General features: G+C 38.0%; 1 protein-coding gene and 1 long non-coding RNA gene across 6 annotated transcripts in view; one reads left to right on the top strand and one right to left on the bottom strand.

The window, feature by feature from the left end:
- CSNK1G1 (casein kinase 1 gamma 1) overlaps positions 1–20,085 on the bottom strand; it is a 41,857-nt gene extending 21,772 nt beyond the window's left edge. The window contains exons 1-2 of one of the 5 annotated variants that reach the window (XM_072402216.1): positions 19,716–20,085; positions 828–1,231 (exon numbers count right to left, since the gene is read on the bottom strand). In XM_072402216.1, the coding sequence (XP_072258317.1) occupies positions 828–1,008 (181 nt within the window). In that variant the 5' untranslated portion in view covers positions 1,009–1,231; positions 19,716–20,085. Of the gene's footprint in view, positions 1–827; positions 1,232–15,378; positions 16,170–19,715 lie in introns of those variants that run through there. The other 4 variants (XM_072402218.1, XM_072402220.1, XM_072402221.1 and 1 more) reach the window with 4 other exon arrangements.
- LOC140322162 (uncharacterized) lies at positions 5,176–5,736 on the top strand. The gene is made up of 2 exons (XR_011919157.1): positions 5,176–5,622; positions 5,669–5,736. It is a non-coding gene; the product is annotated as an uncharacterized lncRNA (long non-coding RNA).
- Positions 20,086–20,580: the final 495 nt, after the last annotated feature.

The following is a 20,580-nucleotide window of genomic DNA, read 5'->3' as shown; positions in this document are numbered from 1 at the left end:
AAAAAAAAAAAAAAAAAGATTTAATGTTAATACCATTAATAATTGTGGAAAATATACATGTTACGCTGTTCATACTTGTAAGTAAAAAACATGTGGAAAAGGGATAGGAGAAGAGCCAGACTTTTTTTTACCCTTTTAATTCCATTTAGATCTCAAGAGGAGGGGAGGCTCTAGTATGGAAAATCTGTTTGTGTCTCATCTATAGCAAATAGTCCCATAGGAATGACTTCTAGTTATTCCGAGCAGTCGCTTGTGAGTAGTCTTTAAAGGGTTTTTCCCTTGCATTCTGCATGTTATACAGTTTATGCTCTAAAGGAAGAAATACGTCACTAAATGGTTTGTTTATTATGTATAAGCGTTCATGCGCATAAACAGACACTTTAGCACCTGGGGCCTCCATGTAGACTGGCACACACAGGGCAGTTCTTTGTCATCTTTACTGTAAATCCAGAGATCTGATCTAGAACAAATTTACTTTACTGACTGCATTCACTGCATAGGAGTTCATGGGTGCTTTAACATACATCAGAACTAGCGTAGTGAACTTCATAATGTGTAGCATTAATCAAATTTCCTTCATTGAATGATGCCTTTAAACAGGACAATACCTTTGTTGCGTTTTAAAAATAAATGGTCTATGGGCAAGACGGACCAGTGTTTGAGAGGGTGAGGATTTGCAGATTTAAAGTCCACCCTGTGGATGACTAAACCATTTGGAAGATTGCTCTGGGTCTTTAGGAATATAATACTTAAAATCACATTTGCAAACGTTCATAAAAATAAATTAAATACACAGCCGTTGCCCACACAAATAGAATTAAGCTTACCTAGCCGTAGCTCCCCAAAGTTTCCACAGCCAATCTTCTTTCCCACCCTAAAGTTGGGTCCCACCATAAGGACCCCTGAGGAGGTGGTCGAGCTGGATGGCCGGGAGCTGTGGCCGGTCCGCACTGGCAAAGCCTTGGTTGCTCGTGGCCTGTCATCCTTCTCCCTGTTGCTATGGTCCATGTTCCTATACCATAAGAGCTAGGCCTAGGGATCCCAGCAGATGCTAAGGGATTCCCAATCCACCAAGCCACAAAAACAACGGGGCCTTAAAAATATCCAGCCGAAAATCCCCAGGGGCCAGAAGAACGGATCACATCACCGCACAGTGCTGACAAGGTACCATTTCATCACCACTTGGAAAGTCCATGATGAAGTTTTCCCATGATATCGTACAGGAAGGTTCCTGAAATACAGAAAATAGGAGAATTTTTTTTTCATTTTATCAATACATCACAGTTAAAATGACTTCTAAAGCCTTACTGACATTCAACAAAATCAAGGCCATTTAGCAAATATAAAAGAAAGGACCGAGAATAAAACAAATTTGTTAAGATGGCAGATCAATACATAGTGATAAATCCTGCTTCCTTGTCTAGGCATTTCTATGGCTTGATCACCGATTAAGTAAATGTCAGACGGTAAACAGTAGCCTGGAGCCAGTTAAATTAATGTAGAAACTAAGGCTAGGCTGTCAATATAAAAAGTATAATAAAAGCAATAAGATCTATAAAGGTAAGCAAAGTAAAGAGTAATAGATTCTACAAAAAAATACAGAGTTGCAAATTTTAGTCCCTTATCAAAGAGTCTTCAAGGTGGTACAAGACACTGTGCTTCCCCAGTGCCTGATTAACCACCTGGGCGTTTCACTGATGTCTAGATTTCTGTACCAAAAGCGGTACACTATTTTTCATGAATTTTTTTTTTTTTTTTTTTTTTTTTTTTTTTTTAAATTGTAGACCTGTAACTTACAGAAATATGTCTGAACAAGGGTCTAGTAGATATCATGAATATAAAAAAAATTTTAGAAACATAATCATGTAAAAAAAAAAAAAAAATTACTTTTAATAAAATTAAATAAAAAACACAAAAATCAGCTTAAACAAGAATACATAAATAAATCAAAAATACTGAAAATGCAATAATTTGGTATACTGTATAGTAATATATTTTTCTAAAACACCTCCCTAGTGTGGTCACATACCTATAGACAAAACCACATAAATATATTTGGTATTTTGTATTGGATTGAATACAGGACTTTGTATTGAATCCAATACAAAATTTTTGAATTTCCCACTACGACCCCCATCGACGGGCGCACGCACGGACATCAGGAATCGCTGAGGGACGCGTACGCAAACGCCGGGTGTTCTAATTCTTTCCGAAATTCCATACAAAAAGTGTTACATTTTTTGCATGGAAATTTATTTTAGATTGTAGGCTATAATTCACCGAATTACTCAATAATTACTTATAATTTGCCAAATTACAACGAATTACCGCATAACTCACCGAAATAGGTCCAAAATTTTAAATTTAATAAAAAAAATTTTATAAAACAAAAAAAACATTTAAAAAAATAGTGTATAGTGTATAATGTAATGTATATGTACAGTAGCTTTAATATATATATATATATATATATATATATATAAATAAATAATAAAGATTTCTTTGTATTGACTCAATACAGCTTTTTTGTATTGAGCTCAATACAAAGTTTTTTGATTTTCCCGCCCCCCGCAGCAACGCATGCAGCGACGTCACCGGGAAACCCCGGAGATCCGTCACTGCACTTGCCGGGAGAAGAAGCAAGAGAGAAGACGTGTCCGGAGGAACTGCGGGGACCGGGTTAAGTATACAGTTGTAATCCGATCGTCATACATGTATGACAATCGGATTGCAATATAACGCTTGTTTAACCACCCGAGAAAAGTTCGGGTTTAACACTTTTTACCCCGAACCAAGGTCGGGTTTAACTTCAATGCCAGATCAGTGTAAACACTTCTGACTTTACCTAAGCTATGTAATGTAGTAGTACCTAACCAGTCAATTCAATCCGTATCCAATGAGGTAGACCCTGCACTACATAAGGGTTTGTAAAATTAAGCCTAAAGCCCATATACCTTTCAGCGTTTTTGAACAAACTCCTTTAAATCTAACAAGACCGTTTTATTTTGTTTTTTTATTCCTGGAAAAGTACATACAACTCTTACATGCTTGCATCTAGGTGTTTTATGAACCAGGTAAATTTACAGAAGCAAAATGTGTATAAACATAAGCATCCTGTATTGACTTTTCTGCAAACAAAACATTCGCGTGTATACTGGCATGTTGGAAAATACGGAAATATAAAAAAAAAAATGGGCTTTTAGAGACTGCATAATAAAGTACAAAATGGAGCACACCACAACTATTGTGATTTGTTTTATGATGCAGGTGCATTTGGGTGTCCCTAAGAGTAAATGCCATCAAGCACACCAACCACAGTAAAATTTCCAGCTACTAGAGGGTGCAAGCACTCTGCCTCCCTTTTTCACAACTATTGAAATAGGCATACAGGAAGATCATTGTTTTCAATAGGCTGACCAAATAATTGACTTGTGAAAAGCAGAAGTAAAGCACAAGCATTTTAAAGAACTGCAAAAATAGGAATCACAGCCTGCACATAAGGTACATAGACCCAATATGTATGATTTCATGTACATAAACTACAAATATTGCAGATTTTTAAATATAGACACTGGAATAAAATAAGGGACCTTTACATGTATTACAACAATAAAACTAATGCAATTTACTGCCCAAATTATGCCTCACCGCTTAACTTTTACAAATCCAAACAATAATACACAGACATTGGGATTTTACTGCCATGTATCATGAACCACCAAATAAAATATTTTTATATTATGAATCATCATAAATTATATAAAGAGAATATTTTATATTGGTGGTTCATGATACATACCAGTAAAATCCCAATGCTTGTGTATTAATCTTTGGATGTGTTAACAGTTAAAATTACTAGGCAACATACCCCCAACAATCCCCAATTATAGAGTCCTATCAGGAATACAAACCTCAATGTATTGATATTGGGACAAAAGACTTATCTCATCTGTAGCTGGTCTTCAAAATGTAGAATATTAACAAAGGGAAAATCTCACCACACAGTTGTTGCAATGGGCTGACAGCAAAACAGAACTAAATAGTTCTTTGCCATTAAAGGTTTATTTAAAAGTCATACTTTTTACAAACTCAAAATGGCAATACCCAGGCTAGAAAAAAAGATGGATTAAAATAATAGGAATGCCATTTATCCACTGCAAACTTGTAGCCTATAACCATGAACTTAAACACAGGAAGAAAGGTTTCACTTTACAAGTCATTTCATCCTCCGAGGATGTGAGAAGCAGCTGCACAATGTTTGCAATGCACACCGATGACCAGACATGTGTTCAATGATATATCAAATTTAAGAATATAAATTATAGGTAATAATTGAACAAACCTAATATTTTCTTCCATTTTAGTTTAAAGTCTATTGGGGTTCTGGAATTGGTCTTAGTGCTGAAAGGCTGGGCTTAATCCTGATTAGGGGGATCTGTGTAAGGCCGTGTTCAAACACACATATTTAAAGCATGCCTAAAGTCAGAAATTTCACTTTACATAAAAGGGTAAACAACCGCATACACAGCAAGATCAGCCATTTATTGTTTTCCAACCTACGTCACCCGATTTTGCGACTGGGTCGCGTGACGCAGGATGATGAGAAGATGGCGGCGCTCTGGCTCACGGACAGATGCCGGGATGACACGGGACTCGACAGAAGAGACCTTCGGATGGATCGGACTGCCCAGCCGGATTGAAGGTAAGTATTAATTTTGTTTTGGCTTTAATTCCTCTTTAGGACTAGATCTACACGGAAGGGTTTAAAAACTCATGTAAACGTTCCTACTATGTTTATATGCGTTTTATGCACTTTTAACACAGGTTTTAAAGCTTAAAATAATCTAAAATGACACGTTTTACTGTGATTTTACATAAGCATTTATAAGAGGTTCAATTTTAATTCTTTCAGGGAATGAGTAAAGGGATACATAAAACCCCTTACTCATTGCCTGAAAGGGTTAAAAATAGGACAAGATTTTAATGTTAAAGTATTTTATTAAATGTGTGTTGCGTTAAATGCGTTTTTCACAAACACAAGCTGAGACACTTGAGCCGTCATCAGAGTTTCCCTTTTGTCAGTCAATCAATGGACCTGATTATTCCCGCAGCGAAGCTGTGGCATGTGTCCTTGGGTGCAGAACACATGCCACTGCTCCACTAGCAATCAGGAAAACATCCAATGTTTGATTGAGAAAAGGGAAACTGATGTCAGCTAGTGCCTGGGGATCCCACACTGTCAGGATTTCCACGGCTGTGCTCATGTCAGGAATGCAGCCCTAGGAATCATACTTTCATTGTGGGATAACCTGTAAAAAATTCAACAGTAACAAAACACACATCTAATAAAAATACTTCAACATTAAAGTCCATGTAAACCCAGCCTAACAGACATTTGTGCTGCGTTAAAGCTCCCAAAACAATTTTTGTACTGTACTATACCAGTAAACTGCAAAATAGCAAACATGATTTTGCCTGCAAGTGCCAAAACTTGTTGAATTCCTCTATTAAGTCAACAGATTTGCATGAAATTAGTCTGTTGGGACATTTATGTGTTTATGGAGAGCTGCAGAATAGAAAGAAAAAGTTAAGGGGAGAGGTAAGAAAAAGTTAAGGGGAGAGGTAAGAAAAAGTTAAGGGGAGAGGTAAGAAAAAGTTAAGGGGAGAGGTATCATACAGATTAAGCCATTAGTCTAGTAAAAAAAAAAAAAAAAAAAAAAAAAAAAAAAAAAATAATTGGTGAAGACCACAGAAAACATCCCTCATCCTGTAATTACAAGATTGTTTCCAGATCTGATCCATAAAATGGTTACATATGAAAGAAAAAACACAAGCAGCTGTCCTGACTATGTAATCCCTTTTCCCCTTTTTAACATGTCATGTCCTGGCAGACCGTCTGCTGTATATACCTAATAACAGATCGTGTTGATTTTATGATCGAACTCGGAGGAGAAAGGTGTGTACATTCAGCTTTCACTTTCATAAGCTTCCTGCAGTCAGGCCGGAATCTCTTTATCCCTCCCATTCATGTTGCTATAAATATCCTCTGCATCTTACCCCTGCAGGCTGCTCACTGATTCCACAGATCAAAGCACTTATTAACCTGGGTGGTGGTTTCCCAGATCTATCTGTTTCCTTGATGGCTGTCCCAACCCTGCACCTAGCAGCAGCCATTATTCAATCCTAAGACTTGGAAAGAAAAACACTTTAAAATAACCTTTGTAGCAGTCACAGAGGGATTTTCTCTGATGTTCGAAAAATCTTCCATGTAGAGGAGAGGACAGATGTAGACAAGTACATCTAATAAATTCTCTCATTAAAATGCAGATAATAAAGTGAATAATTATACTATGACATACAGCTAACAAATGTAAACTAAGCTATGGAAGACGACACTGTAAATATCAATTAGAGGAAAACACAAACCAACCACAGATGATAAATCTTTAAACTGGACAAATATCTAAGAGTTACGTGAAACTTTGCTGAAGACAATTTGTGTAAATTGTACTTTAAGATGGAAACAGAGGATTATAGGTCTATAAAAAAAAAAAAAAAAAAACACGTACAGCTTATGCAATATCAAAGCATATCCAGGTATTTGAGGCATCCCAAATCCTTGTTTATATGCCACTCGCTTTATGTATACATTTAGCAATCCCGGCTATATAAACACTATAAATACATGGAGTAGTGTGTCCCACACAGTTGTGCTTTTAGTATATAGCAATTTAAGGGTACTTGTTTGATGTGTGACCACAAAATAAATAGGAACACAACTACAAAAAAATAAAATGCTTTCCATTATGGTATAAAAAGTAGAATTTTGTTTTATGTTGTTTTCATTTCTTTCAATTGACTCATAATACACCGCCTACTGGAAGCAAAAAATATTTTTTACATTATTTTGAAAACCAAGGGACACCAATTAAACCTCAAAAGTCCAGGCATGCCATCTGGCAAAGGGGTCTGGGCTTTCCATCTCACCGTACTAATGATATAATCTAAGCCGGGGCTGTCAAATCTGCCACAGTCCCAGGGATGCTTAATGATAGCAGTACTTTATTATTAAAATCATCCTTTACGTGTCCCAGCTCTGCACATAATCACAAGGGTCTACACTATTGACCAAGGATAGAAAACTAAAAAGAAGAATTCATACCCTGAAAAGGTTGTTACTGGTATATCCCAAGGTTTCAGTGTGGGACCAGTTTGCAATAATATCACTTTTAGGAAGGAACCTAGGTTCATGAAGAAACACTATTTGTTATTAATATTAAACTGGATTTATAAAGAGCCAACATATTACACAGCGCTGTACATTAAAATAGGGGTTGCAAATGACAGAAAAATACAGACAGACAGTGACACAGGAGGAGAGGACCCTGCCCAGAAGAGCTTACAATCTAGGTGGTGGGGGAAGTATCACACAAATTAACAGTAGTTTTAAACTATTGCAGTCAGATGAATAAAGTAGTGAACAGAAAAGAGATCTTTTACTGAAAAGGTAATATGTAAAAGTTTAGGATGTTTATCACTTTCCTCTATTATCCTGCAAGAATGTAAGTGCTCGGATGAACTTCTAGTATGAACAGCTCAAATTAACATGAAACCACATGGTCAACACACACATCCTGGAGTTCTTGAAAATCCTGTTTTAAATTTGTGTAATCGCCAGCCCCCTGTTGAAAATTACAAACAAAACAAACTAAAGCTGACTTCAGAAAAGCTTCTAAAGGGCAGGGTGGATGGATTCTAAAATTACCAAGCCACGACCTACAATAATGCACAAATACAGGAAAAGGCTTGTTTAATAAGTAGCCATTATATTTGAAAGGAAAAACATTTGTAAATAAAGGGGATACCAGATAGGGGTATAGCTCAACATCAGCCAAGATTGGTATTGTTTAGCACAGGGAAGGCAGTCTTAACACTTCACTGCAGAAGACAAAAGTCAGGTCACAAACTTGGTTCTGTACCATACACAGACATTCCACCATCACTTGTGACATATTTCACAGCACTAACCTTTTGGCCAACATAATATATTCTGTGTATGTCAGTCATTCAAATGATCAATATCTGTTTGAGAATACAAAAGAAAGCTCCTTGTAAGGGCACCACTGAAATTTCAGAAAGGCACTCTGCTCTTAACGCATGTTATACACCGACAGCACACACCTTTCAATGGACTGTTTTGTCAGCTCCTGTCATGTATTTGGCTAAACTACTCAATCACTCCCTGACTAAATATCTTAGTATCAAGGTTAATTATTCTGTAGTCTAAGAAGTCCTTAAAATAAGAACTAGGAGCCTTCTGGGATAACATAATGTGTGGAGAGATCACAGAAAAGCTCCAAATTCTACAATGAGACCCCACCCCACCAATACATTCAACTGCATAGTAAACAAAAAGGAAGAAAATATAGGAAGTTTACGGTCAGGGTTTATCCTGAAACTCCAATGACGTTTCATCATGTCCAATTGTCTTCCTATGAAATGGTCAAAAGAACAAATGAGTGAGCTCATCTCTGACGAAACAATTTCAAGTAAAAAGCTCTGTCATTCTTTAAGAGTTCAGACACCAGTCACCAAGAAGGTTTTTTTTTTTGGGGGGGGGGGGGGGGGGGGGGGGGGGGGGGTTATTGGTTATAAGTCTGAAAAACATCTGCTAATAAAATGGCTGTGTGCGCTAATAAAGAACAAAAATTATTAGGATCCACAGCATGCAGTCAAGTAAATAGCGCGCAGTGTGACTGCTGTGAAGCATATGAATATTTTTCTGCATGAAGATTTTACCCTGCAGTAAAACATGAAACTTATAACACTTTAATCATGGCAACCTTGCATTTTCAAGTGCAATACAGACTTGACATGAAGTCTGTACCAGTTTTGTCTCTCCACTGGCAACATTTTATATGAAATGAGTAAAGTTAGATTGTTGCATTTTTCCTTCATTTTTTAAATTGCCAAAACCAGCTGGATCCAGTTAAAGCCAGGTATTTTTGTTTAAAGCCTGTTCTGCTGTTGAATCTGGGTTATTGTTACCTGGAACTAAAACAACACAGCTTTAAGTGTGAAAAAAAAAAAAACACACCTTTTTACTGCCTACCAAAGGAAAATGAGGAAAAGCTTACACGAGTGGGTGTCAAGTAATTATCTTGCCCACATGAATTCAGGGGAGGAGAAACATTGTGACGGGAGCAGAAATCTCAGCATGAACTAGCTGCCTGGAACAAAGCACCCCCAGCCCTCAGAAAGCAAAGCAGAGGAAGGCGAGAAAGGCAGCCGCGGGAGAGGAGGGGGTCAATGTGTACAGTTGACAGAATCAATAGGAACATTTTAACATGCCAGTCCCTGCCCAGTCCTCATTAATAATACATGGCAGTATAACATGACACAAAGCATAATGGAGCAGAACCACTTCAGGTCCAAGGATCTCTCCACTGAATAACATTTCTAATGTGATACAAATGCATTAGCCAAGGTGAATGAATATTTGGCCAACCATTAACACATACTCTAAATAAATACATTCTAACAATTGCCCTGATAGATAGGATTTTTGCTCAATTTCCAACGAGCATTAGTTTAACTGTGTCACTAAAGTGAAACAATTTTATAAGTTTAATATGCTCAGTATTGTGTGGCTGTTCAGAGAGGCTATCTGTTCCACATATATCCTCATGTAGCTGTAAATACAGACCCAGGGACACTGGTAACTAAATAAAGCTTGAACTTAAAAAAAAAATAAATAAAAAAAACAACAGTATTTTACAAGCACAATTTCTGGTTTGAGAGAAATTACAATGAGTTAATAACTGCAAATGTAGATTTTAGGTCATCAGTAGAATTCTGAATTGTGCTCGACAATACAGCTTCACCAGCTGAGGTGTAAGCCTATACTCATTTTCCCCATTTGGTCTCCTTTTCCCAATGCAGGTACAAAAAGGAAATGCACAAAACACACAACATGAACAATGTCTATTTACCAGCTAGCCTTAGCTTTGTAAATGTCAAATTCAGCAGACAAACCAAAGGAGAAAAAAAGGGAAGGCATGTGGAGTCTCAAGATTCCATGAAAGTCAAAACACATTCAGACTTCTTTTTTGCAAATTCAATAATATGCTGTACAGTATACAAAAATGATAGCATGCATTCAAGTGTTTTTATTTTCTGCGTTAATGATGGAACAAGGCTGGTGGCAAAAGATGGAGCCAGTACAATTTGTCATCGGTAATTACTGGCCAGATAATATCTGAGAGGAGGATTAGCTTTAAGCTGATCACTCAAGAGCCAAACTCCTATAGCATTGTGGAAAACATAATGAAATAAACATAAAAGGAAATCTATCTATCTAATCTATCTATCCTTATTTATTATACACACACATTGTTTCCCAAGCTGTGTGTACACAGCACATGATGCGCTAGGAGTCCCCATCTGGCAGCAAATTATACAAGAAAAGACATGCAAGTGCCAGCTTCCAAGCAACCGCCTGTCAATTGTCTGTTCTCCTTTAACTCTGGAAAAAAAAAAAATTGGAGACGGGATCCAAACAGCAAACTATATTAGTTTCATGTAAAAGTGTTCAAATGTCCCACACATCAAATTAAAAATTTAAAGGCGGCTAAAGATAACTCTTGCCTAACAGTAAATCTGTCATTTGAAAGGAACAATCACTGTTTTGTAATCCCACTGCAGCAATCAAACATAGTTTGTAAATGCAAGAGGCTGCCATCAGAGGCCATATTCAGCAATTTTAGAGTCTTTTCTTTAAAAGGCAAATATAATTATTTTTGGTCTAACTAGCAAGCAGAGCACTGACTTTTCACTCCTTCTCTGACCAGATAAAAAATCTTTACCAGTCTGCTGTGCATCAAAATTCTGTCTTCTGCTTTCCAGATAGAGGAGGTCAAATTAGGACATATATATTATATACGTCAAATTGGGACGTGTATATATATTCAGTCGAGGACAAGATAAATAAATCAAGAAATACAAAAGCAATATATCCTTCCTTTAAAGGGAAAAGTAGCATATTTTCAGGTAACACGTATGCCAAGCTATCACGCTCACATTTATCTGAACGTGGCTTTCACTATGACTCATTTTTATTTTCATGTTGTGATATAATGTTACTGTGTATTTTGCACAGGTGTGTAAATGCTTTTAAGTAGCATGTTAGGGAATGTAATTGGCAACACTGCTTAACAACTGGTGAGATAAACTTAGTTAGCCATATCAAGTCTCTACAGTAGTCAATCAAGTTAATTTTGAGAACTGCATGGAAACCTAGATAGGGATTGTGCTGTACCCACAGATGGTTTGATAATTGCAGGACAATTGCTCTAAATTTTGTAGGCTTTTTTTTTTTACTGCAAGGTAACAATAGTCTCAGATGGAAAGGAGTTATGATCGGGTTTTCGGTTAAAGAACTGCAAAAACCTTCTAAAGGAGTGCTTGGTGAAAAGTTGTAAGAGCACACCGTAGTAATTTATTTTACACAAATAAGACAAAAAAAAAAAAAAAAAAAGAAAGAAAGAAAGAAAAGAAAAACACTAAACACTTTATTTTCACATATCACTACGTTGCACTATGCCATTTGTCATGTTCTGGCTCCAGTATACTTGTAGATAGGGGTTCAATTTGTGTTAGTAGACAGTGCAATTTAACCTCAGAAATACAACCCAGCCTAAAGAATACTTCCTTATTGCTATTTTCCTTACTTACATCAGAAAATAAAAAGCTAAACATCAATCTATGCCCTCTTTCTGCAAATCATGGCAATCCTGACTGTAGGCAAACATTCCCTGTCCTAAACAAGAAGAGGTTACAAGATACGTAAAGCCACAGACAAGAACATTTCTTGAACCTATAGGACATAAGGCAAACTGCTTTGTTCCTGCACTGGACATCACATTTTCCATCAAAGCTTCAATGATGATGCTTCAATACAATACAGTATTTTAAAATTACTTCTGTCCAATAATGATGCAATCCTTATCTAAATATACATGATCATTTACAGAAAATAAAATGCTGTAAACGTCTTAATCACCTACTGCCATAAATATGAGGTTCTAAGTTATTCTGATCAGTAAATCTCTTTCTAAAAGATTTTCTTAGTTTGAAATAGATTGGGGAAGGACTAGAGCCACTGATTTTTTTCCTCCCTAATCGGGAAAATGACCCCCTCTGATTACTCTTATTACCAAATAAGAAACCGAAGGGAAATACAAAGTTGTAGTGTTGGCCGAAGAATATGAAGTAGGGTAAATCTTCTGAAGGGAGTACTTGTCTAAGAGAAGACTTTACTACACGTCAGTAAATTTCCTCTTTTTCCCATTGCATCCCTGGGACAGTAGGTGTTTTTGCAATACTAAAGAGGAGAAAAAAAAGTGTACAAAAAATAAATAACCAGGCAGATATTTTAACTCTTTTCCACTCTATCCATAGCAAACAATCTCTAATTACTCAACATTATGTAACAAAGCATGCTGTCATGACAAGGCACACTGGCAATGAAAGCATAACCAAATACAAAAATCTAATACACTGCAGATACCATAGCTATATATCTGAATTAGGTTTCTTTTTTATACTTTTTTCACCATGATCCTGTCAGAAACACTACACACTTGCCTGCCCACCCAACATAGAACATCTTAGGTCAAGTAATTCGTACTTGCAAAACATCTCCAAAATAAGCTCAAATAAACTTAAATAAATAAATCTTATTTAGCATTTTGCCAGCTAGACTCTCAGCTCTAGGATCCATTATGAATACCACAGTTTATCCATCGCTACAACTTCCTATCTTAACTCAAACATGCTTTGCCTTTAAATGATTACTTAACACCTGTCCATGTTTAATTTCCAATGTTGACATCAATACACCCATCGGTGCCCTCCCCACTGCTCCTATGATCTACTGACTTCCTCACCAATAACCTCTTTCTACTCTCAGCTCACAGATTTCTCTAGGGCCATGTCCTACTCTTGGGAACCCCCTCCCCACATATATGTGTTTCAATGGTTTATTACCACCTGCCAGTACAGCTACAGTGCTTGCAATCTAACACTACTCACACACAAAATTCCCAAAGAAAATTTTCCTATATGATCTGTAAACATTTTCCCCTAAAACACCACTTTATTTTTTTTTTTTATTTTTTTTTTTAACTTGCAGCCCATATCTAGCAATACAAATCTGATGGTTGGATGACATTCATCTTCTGAAATGTGTTTTATAGGAACATTTGGATTATCATTTATCTGTCAAGTCAAAACATCCACTGGACAAGGATATATATTCTGATAAAATATCTTTCAAGAAGACTATGGAGCTTGACGTTTTATGATTTTATTGACTACTTGTTTTTTCACATTAGGGGTTAATGGGTTTGTTTCACAATAAGTACATGGGTGTGAGCAGTGACAGGAGGAAACAAAGAAGTCCCCTTTGTGAGTCAGCTACTTCTGTTCTCAAATGCATTCTACTATTTCAACTTCTGTAAGACTTCTATACACCGTTTTATTTATTTATTTTCATGTCCTGAACATGGAGTTCTGTTTTTCTAATCATAGTCCTTATCTTATTCATCATGCCAAGCTGTTTCAACAATTTCTTACTTTAAAATATGTAAATTTTCAGAATTAAACAGTTAACTGAATTATACCCTGAATATGGGCCAAAATGGATGCATCAACCAGCTGCTCTCATTAATCTGCCAGGGTCTCTGGTGTGAAGATTTTTAGACCAGATCACCAACAGCTACTATATAAGCAAGACGGTGTGAAAATGCGCACAACTTCATGCCCCTTTTGTGTGGCTGGACCCAATCAAAATGGAGTAAATATAAAACTATAAATCAACACAAAATTGACCCTTAATGCTTAAAGGATAATTAACCTCTTTTGGAACCCCAGAAGCATATACCTTATCTTCTGTTCACATTGTTCTGTTTGGCCACCAAGAAAAGAAACACAGCCGGCAGTTCCAGACACGGGTTGACAGGTGACCTACTCACCCTCTGCCATGCAACTCCACAGGCAGGTGGAATAACTAGTCAGTTGTTACACAAGCCCCCCCACAGATCTTGGAAAAATTGGAAGGATGTGGAATCTAGGACAGGTACATTTATAGTGCTGAACACAGGCAAATAAAGCTTGATTATTCTTTTGGTTTATTGGAATCTGTGCTTGCCCGACTTAAGGTACCCACGTACAAGAGGCCATCTTACCCCGGATTATTACAGCTGGAACAAAGTCTGTATGTCTATAGTAAATGCTCCCAATTGTTTCCAGCTTAGGTTAACAGGCAGCCAAAGATCAATTTTCTCTGATCACTGCTACCATTTACAACGCACATACCTGGAACAGTTTAGCATTTGCAATTCTTTTCTAACTTTCAATATAGGCACAAACATGAACTTTCACCTAATATGAAAGTGTATGTTTGTTGAATGACTGTCCTGCAGCGAAATCATGAATTGACAGCTAGCCAGTATCTTAAATCCATAGGCACTTTTACAGGGGTCAGACTGAGTGTTTACCCACCATAGCTGGACAGATTACCTTGTAAACTTGCTTGGTGGGGATACATTAGGACTGGGGCATATTCTGGTTATCGCCCAGAGCACAAATACAACAATGGACTGTGTAACTTAGTGCCCACTAAGCACTTATTAGCCTCTATCAGAAACTAACGTGACTGCATTTAAATATAATGGGCACATCAATGTGGCTCTGGCAGCAAAAATACAGGGCTTAAGGCCATTTCCAATCTGTAAACAAGGACTTTGTAAGAAGTCAATTATTATGACCCAAGGTAAATAATACCTTGTACTGCAGCTCAAGAAGTTTTTAGATAAATAATAATCATGAATAAAAATAGCTGAAACACAAGTTGCTTGTGTTGACAGCAATAAGTAGTTCCCCTTTATAATGTTAAAACCAAAAATGATAAACAAAGAAGTCTGGCCAATCCTTACCTTCAGACTCATTACAATAAGCAGTTACATTACCAGGGAAGAATATGCCATATAATAAACAAGGGGTGGTTTCTCACTTTCCCTATTTACGATAAATACATTTTTACCAATGTTTTACACAAGTATGACATGTTTTATAAACTCATCTTAAGCAAACAAATGGTAGGTTTGTACCAATAACACATACTGGACCATTTTCATTATGGTAATTTTCAACTTTACAGCAGACAAATTGTCAAAAATAAGGTGGGGGGTGCTGTTTGCAACACATTTACTTCAGAGCTCAATCACACCCCAAGAACAGAGATGCTTTTGTTGTGTTAAAGCAACAAATAACTGAGTTCATCACTTTTGTACTGGAAGAAAAATAGAAATTACTTACCAGGCTGCTTGTTGGGAGGGGGGCTTGCAGTTAAAGCTTATAGTATGCCAAATGTGCTGACACAACATTTCTGGTGTGAATTCACGCTTCTTTTTTTTTTGATCCAGGCATCACTACAAAGCACTGGCCTGCCTTATTGCCCTTAGTCTGCAATCTGTTGTTCAGGGAACCCACCCTCTGGTAATGCTGGATCACCCTTCATTGCATCTTATGAATGAATGATGTAAACGCCACCAGTGCTAAAGTTTTCAAAGCAAGCAACTAGAGCAAAGCTTGTCTTGGAAGCTTGAAAGGTACTAGTGACACATAAGAGAAAAAAATTACAGAACAAGATTTAAAAAGTACACTTACTGTCCCAGTTTATGTGAGCATTTACTTACTCTGTAGGGGAATACATAAATATATGGATTAAAGTGATATTCCTGGTGGTAACAGAACAGACAATTTAATTCCTGCACATGTGCAAGAGTTACATTGACACTTGAACACCAGTTTTTAAAAAAAGATTGCTGTGGACATAGAAGACACCGCAAGGAAGATAGCGGATTTGAGGACAGAATCCTGGAACTGCAATTGCTGCAAGGTGCTTAAAAAAAATGTGCCATAAATGGCAAATATTCTGTGTATAAACACAAAACTCACCCCTCACCAAGTGGGTTTAGTTCTGCATTGAAAGCAAACTTTTGTTATGTAATTAACAGAAAAGCAACCAGTTTTCACTACTACCTGACCCCTAACCAACATACTGTTAACTTCTCTAACTCCCTGGCATTACATTGAGTGCTGGGAGCCAAAAGGTAATCACGTCCTAGTGACGCAACATCTGCCAGTTCCCTTGCCACTAATATTGCCTGGTCTGCTGCATTCACGGTCCTCAGTCATCTTGGTTGGATGGTCTGTGATACCATGACTCCCATAGGTGTGCATGAGTGAATTCATTCTGGTACCAAAGCATGTGCAGCTCAGGGTACGTTCAGGAAAATCAATGCTGGCAAACAGAACTGGAGCCTTTATTACAAGTGTTTTTTTTTTCTGAATTAAACGCCTGTAAAGTTTCATTGTAAGGAATGGCTCAAGTACAATATGTAAGGCAAGAAGAGCTAGCAATTATATCTTATTCACAATTTATTAGAAAATGGTAGAAAAGAAGAAATGGAATATTTTAAATGGATCTTGTAATTGTCCAGGAAAAGCTTCATCTAAAAAAAACACTAACATCTTGTGTATGACTAGTTATATGCGTATCATCCCCAAAGGATAAAGCCATTCAAGCTATGCGGCACCTGATGGAATAAGGCAATAGGAACCCTGCCTATTAAATAATGGAACATTTACAAAGCAGCTCATAAAATAACGGAAACTTGTGCTGTACAGCTACTGAGCTAAGCAATATATTATGATCTGTACGCCAACATCAAAGCCATTAGAGGCATCAATAACACCAACAGTCTGGATTTTGTTGTGTTCAAATGGTAGTGGCAGGTAACTGCTATACAAATAGGGAACTTTTACCAGACTTGGCATCCAGAGCTGAAAAACAAAAATCTTTCCTGCCTATTAAACCTTCAATGCTAAACATGAAAAGAAACACTACCATTGGTTGTGTCCACTTCCTCCCTAAATAGTTTAAAATATACTTTTTATTCATTTTTAGAGAAAAACTCAACCATCCAGTATACCACTACTAAGAGGACAGCGGTTACTATACAATCTCAGGATTTAAAATCTACTACCCACTGATTGCAGACAAATGCAAAAATTACCCAGATCTACCTACCCCATAATATTCTAAATGTATTTGTAAATGATATAGAAGATGACAAGCAATGTTCTATATGAACTTGGCAATCAAAACAGGGAGCAACTAATATAAATACCACAAAGCCTCTTTGGGTCAGTGCCCCTTTTACTGATGTCAAAAAAATACACTGCAGGACCATCACCCACCGCTGGTTCTACTTTAAAGCAGAACTAAAGTTCCACTTTTAGGTATCCATGATCAGGTAGGCCATTAGTGCAAAAAGGGCGGGCGATGTCCCTTCTGCATTAACGCTTCCTATCTGCCTGATCACTCCTGGAGTCTGGTAAAAAGGTGAGCTGTGCATATACATCAGGTTTGGTTAGCAGATAGTCAGCAATACCGGCTTCCCCCTCCACTTAAGGGGAATGAATGAACTCCTGCGTGGGAGTTACCCGATACCAACATTGCCAATCAAAAAGAATGGAGATAATCTACAAGAAGAAAAAAAGATGGCAGCACCCTGTGAGGGAACGGGTACAGGTGAGTAAAACAAGGTTAGTTCTATATAGGTGTGATGACATCACTGTGCCGGAATGGGAGAATGAAAAAGGCCCAGACCACAGACAAATCCTAGACAAAACAGACCCTAGACAAAACAAGTCTTTTTATTCTATATCAGCTTGGAAGAGGTGGATAAACAAACAATATTAAGGATGTCCCTATATTAAAAACCATCATTAGGATGTGTCATTGACACTGTATTGGATTTATACCGATTATCGGTTACTTTTTCCATATCCGTTTTAGGTTACTAAAATTTTATCTACAACATAAAACCTAAGCTACCGATGTTAAACCATAATCAACATACATATCTCTGTAATCACTGATCAAAATATTGCTGTGGAGGACAAGATTTTCTATCAATATTATGATCATAATTACAATCAATATAAATTGATCTGCGTGATGGAATACAGGAATTCCATCTCCCAACCACTTGTTTAAGTCCTAGAATTTTGCCAGTAAATCTAAACAAAGCAAAACACAAAGCAGCCTATTACGTCAATCTGACATTCACGCAAACATTTCTAGGTGAAAAATCTTCCATGCGTATCAATGACAGTAATTGATCCTTCACCAGTGAATGTTTCAGTGAATGTCCAGTTCACAGCTTTATCCCCAGGCCCTTTTAGCCCAGCGCATTAACCAGCACTTTTCAGTCACCCGGCTGTTTTTGGATGGTAAATGAGAAGTTGGGACACAATACAAGCACCTGCCTACAGCTTCTTCCAACCCAGCTTCAAATAATTTCTGGGGAGATAATGGGATGGTTATACGGTGATGTAATAGGATGGTTAGCTAAGGAATAAAAGACCTCATCTTTCCGCACCCATTTTCTAATCAACAATCTCTTCAAATATTGATTCTAAATGGAATTGTTCGTCAACATTTTCACCAAACTAAAAGAATGGCTAGCTTGGATTCTGTGAGGCCCCAAAATACAGGTACAGTGTGATTATAAAATTATAATGTGTATGGTGTGACAATGATGGGATAAAGCAGGGTGACAATAATGCTGATGAAACACAGCAGTGTCATGAAGATAATCAAAGCATGGGATTGACACAAAAACAGGGCTGGGCACTACAGGCAGACAGGCCCACAAACAAACTTTTGTTTTTTCTCCATATACCAGACGCAGTTAGTAATACTGAAGGCCGGTCAGTCATTTCCTTTTTAAGTTAATTCGGTAACGCAGGAAGTGCACCCCTACCACAGGAACCTAAATAAAGGAAACACATCACTGTGCATCATAAAACCATGGTCTGTAGAAAATCCCATGACCTCCTTATTCCTCCTTTGTTACATCTCATGGCCTCTTCCAATCTACATGTGCTCCCTCCTTTCCTAGGACAGCGACACATGTCTGCACAATGAGCATCGGAACAGCTGCCTTCAGTGCCCATCCGAAACATGTGACACGGCAACAATGGAAGAGATCTGTCAATGGTAGAGCAGTGTCACACCATAACAGGAAGTACCTGCACCAAGACCTTCATGGCGGGATGGCTACTTTAATAAAACGCTGAAAGCGACTTGAATTTACTGTACATGTTAATGACTATAGTGAACTCATAAGATATTGGATGACAAAGCATACCCCTGGCCTAGAAATAAGGACATGAAAGGAATGAGACTACTTCTATGTACAATGGTCTGTATAGAAACAATACACAGGGTGCGGATCTCACACATTATAGTAAATAGGTGATTTGGCAATGGGTACACATGGGCAGATTTTTGTCATTTCCTATACAATATCAGGATATAAAATCTACTACCCCCGACTGCAAACTTTGCCGAGCTCTACATACCCAACTTATTGTGGATTTAATGGTAAATGGTAAAGGAGATGACAAGCAATGTTGTACAGGAGGCTGGCAATCAATACAGGGAGCAGCTAATATAAATACCTCCATGGAGAGGCCGGGTAACAATACAGGGCGGATAATGGCACCGCTCCTCTGACACAACACAGAGGGCTGACCATGGCCGGTCCTGGGGACACCTGGACAATGATAGCAGCCCATACCTGTCCTCCGGTTAGTGTGACCCGGGAATGGGGAGTGTCACCGGGACAATAGCGCTGCCTGGGCCGCTGGCTCCTCACTGCTCCCGGCTCTCATACAGCACGGCGGGGCACCCGGATGGCAGCAGCCAGGACTCCCCCGGCACTCCTTGTAATGTGCAACCAACCCCTAAGGATCCGCCAATCCCAGCGAGCGCTCCTCAGCTGTCTCTATAAAGGGCGGTGGCGAAATCAAGACAACCAGTCAGCCAATTATCCTATCCGTGCCCGGGACCTCTTTACGAGTGATATCAGCCGAAACCCCGCTGTTTCCGGTTACTCGCTCCGCCCCCCGTGTCCCGGTTCTCTTCCTCACACTGCGGACCGGAAACCCCACCGCCAACTCCGCCCTGCGTTCCCTCACAACAAGGGAGAAGGCGGGACCCGGGCGGGTTACGATTATGACGTCATGCCAGAAGACTGGCACAATCACCCAGAGACATCTTGAAAACTGGCATGCTTATTTTAGGTGAGGAATAAAAGCGTCGTCCCTTTTGTATTTATATGTATTTTGTCAAAATTTTTTACAATCTCAATTTAAAGTACATACAACTATAGAGAGAAAATTAAAGGAACATTAAGAGGACGTATTAAAAAAAAAGGGGATAGCCAGTATCAAAAATGGCGACCTGAACATTTCGAAACTCACTGCGCATACCAGAAACTCAGAAAGCTTTTTTTTCTTCCATAGCGACGGCTTGCAATGTTGCTAGGCGGAAGTAGAAAACAAATCTGTCTGATGGAGCTAGAGCGCCCCTAGTGATTACTTTGCAATAATGTACCAGCCATCATTACTGCCTGTCAGTGGCACTAAACCACAATGTTATTA

Source organism: Pyxicephalus adspersus, chromosome 2 (genome assembly GCF_032062135.1).
Source record: "Pyxicephalus adspersus chromosome 2, UCB_Pads_2.0, whole genome shotgun sequence".
In the NCBI taxonomy this organism is placed as follows: domain Eukaryota; kingdom Metazoa; phylum Chordata; class Amphibia; order Anura; family Pyxicephalidae; genus Pyxicephalus; species Pyxicephalus adspersus.
This window is presented reverse-complemented; position numbering and strand designations above follow the sequence as displayed.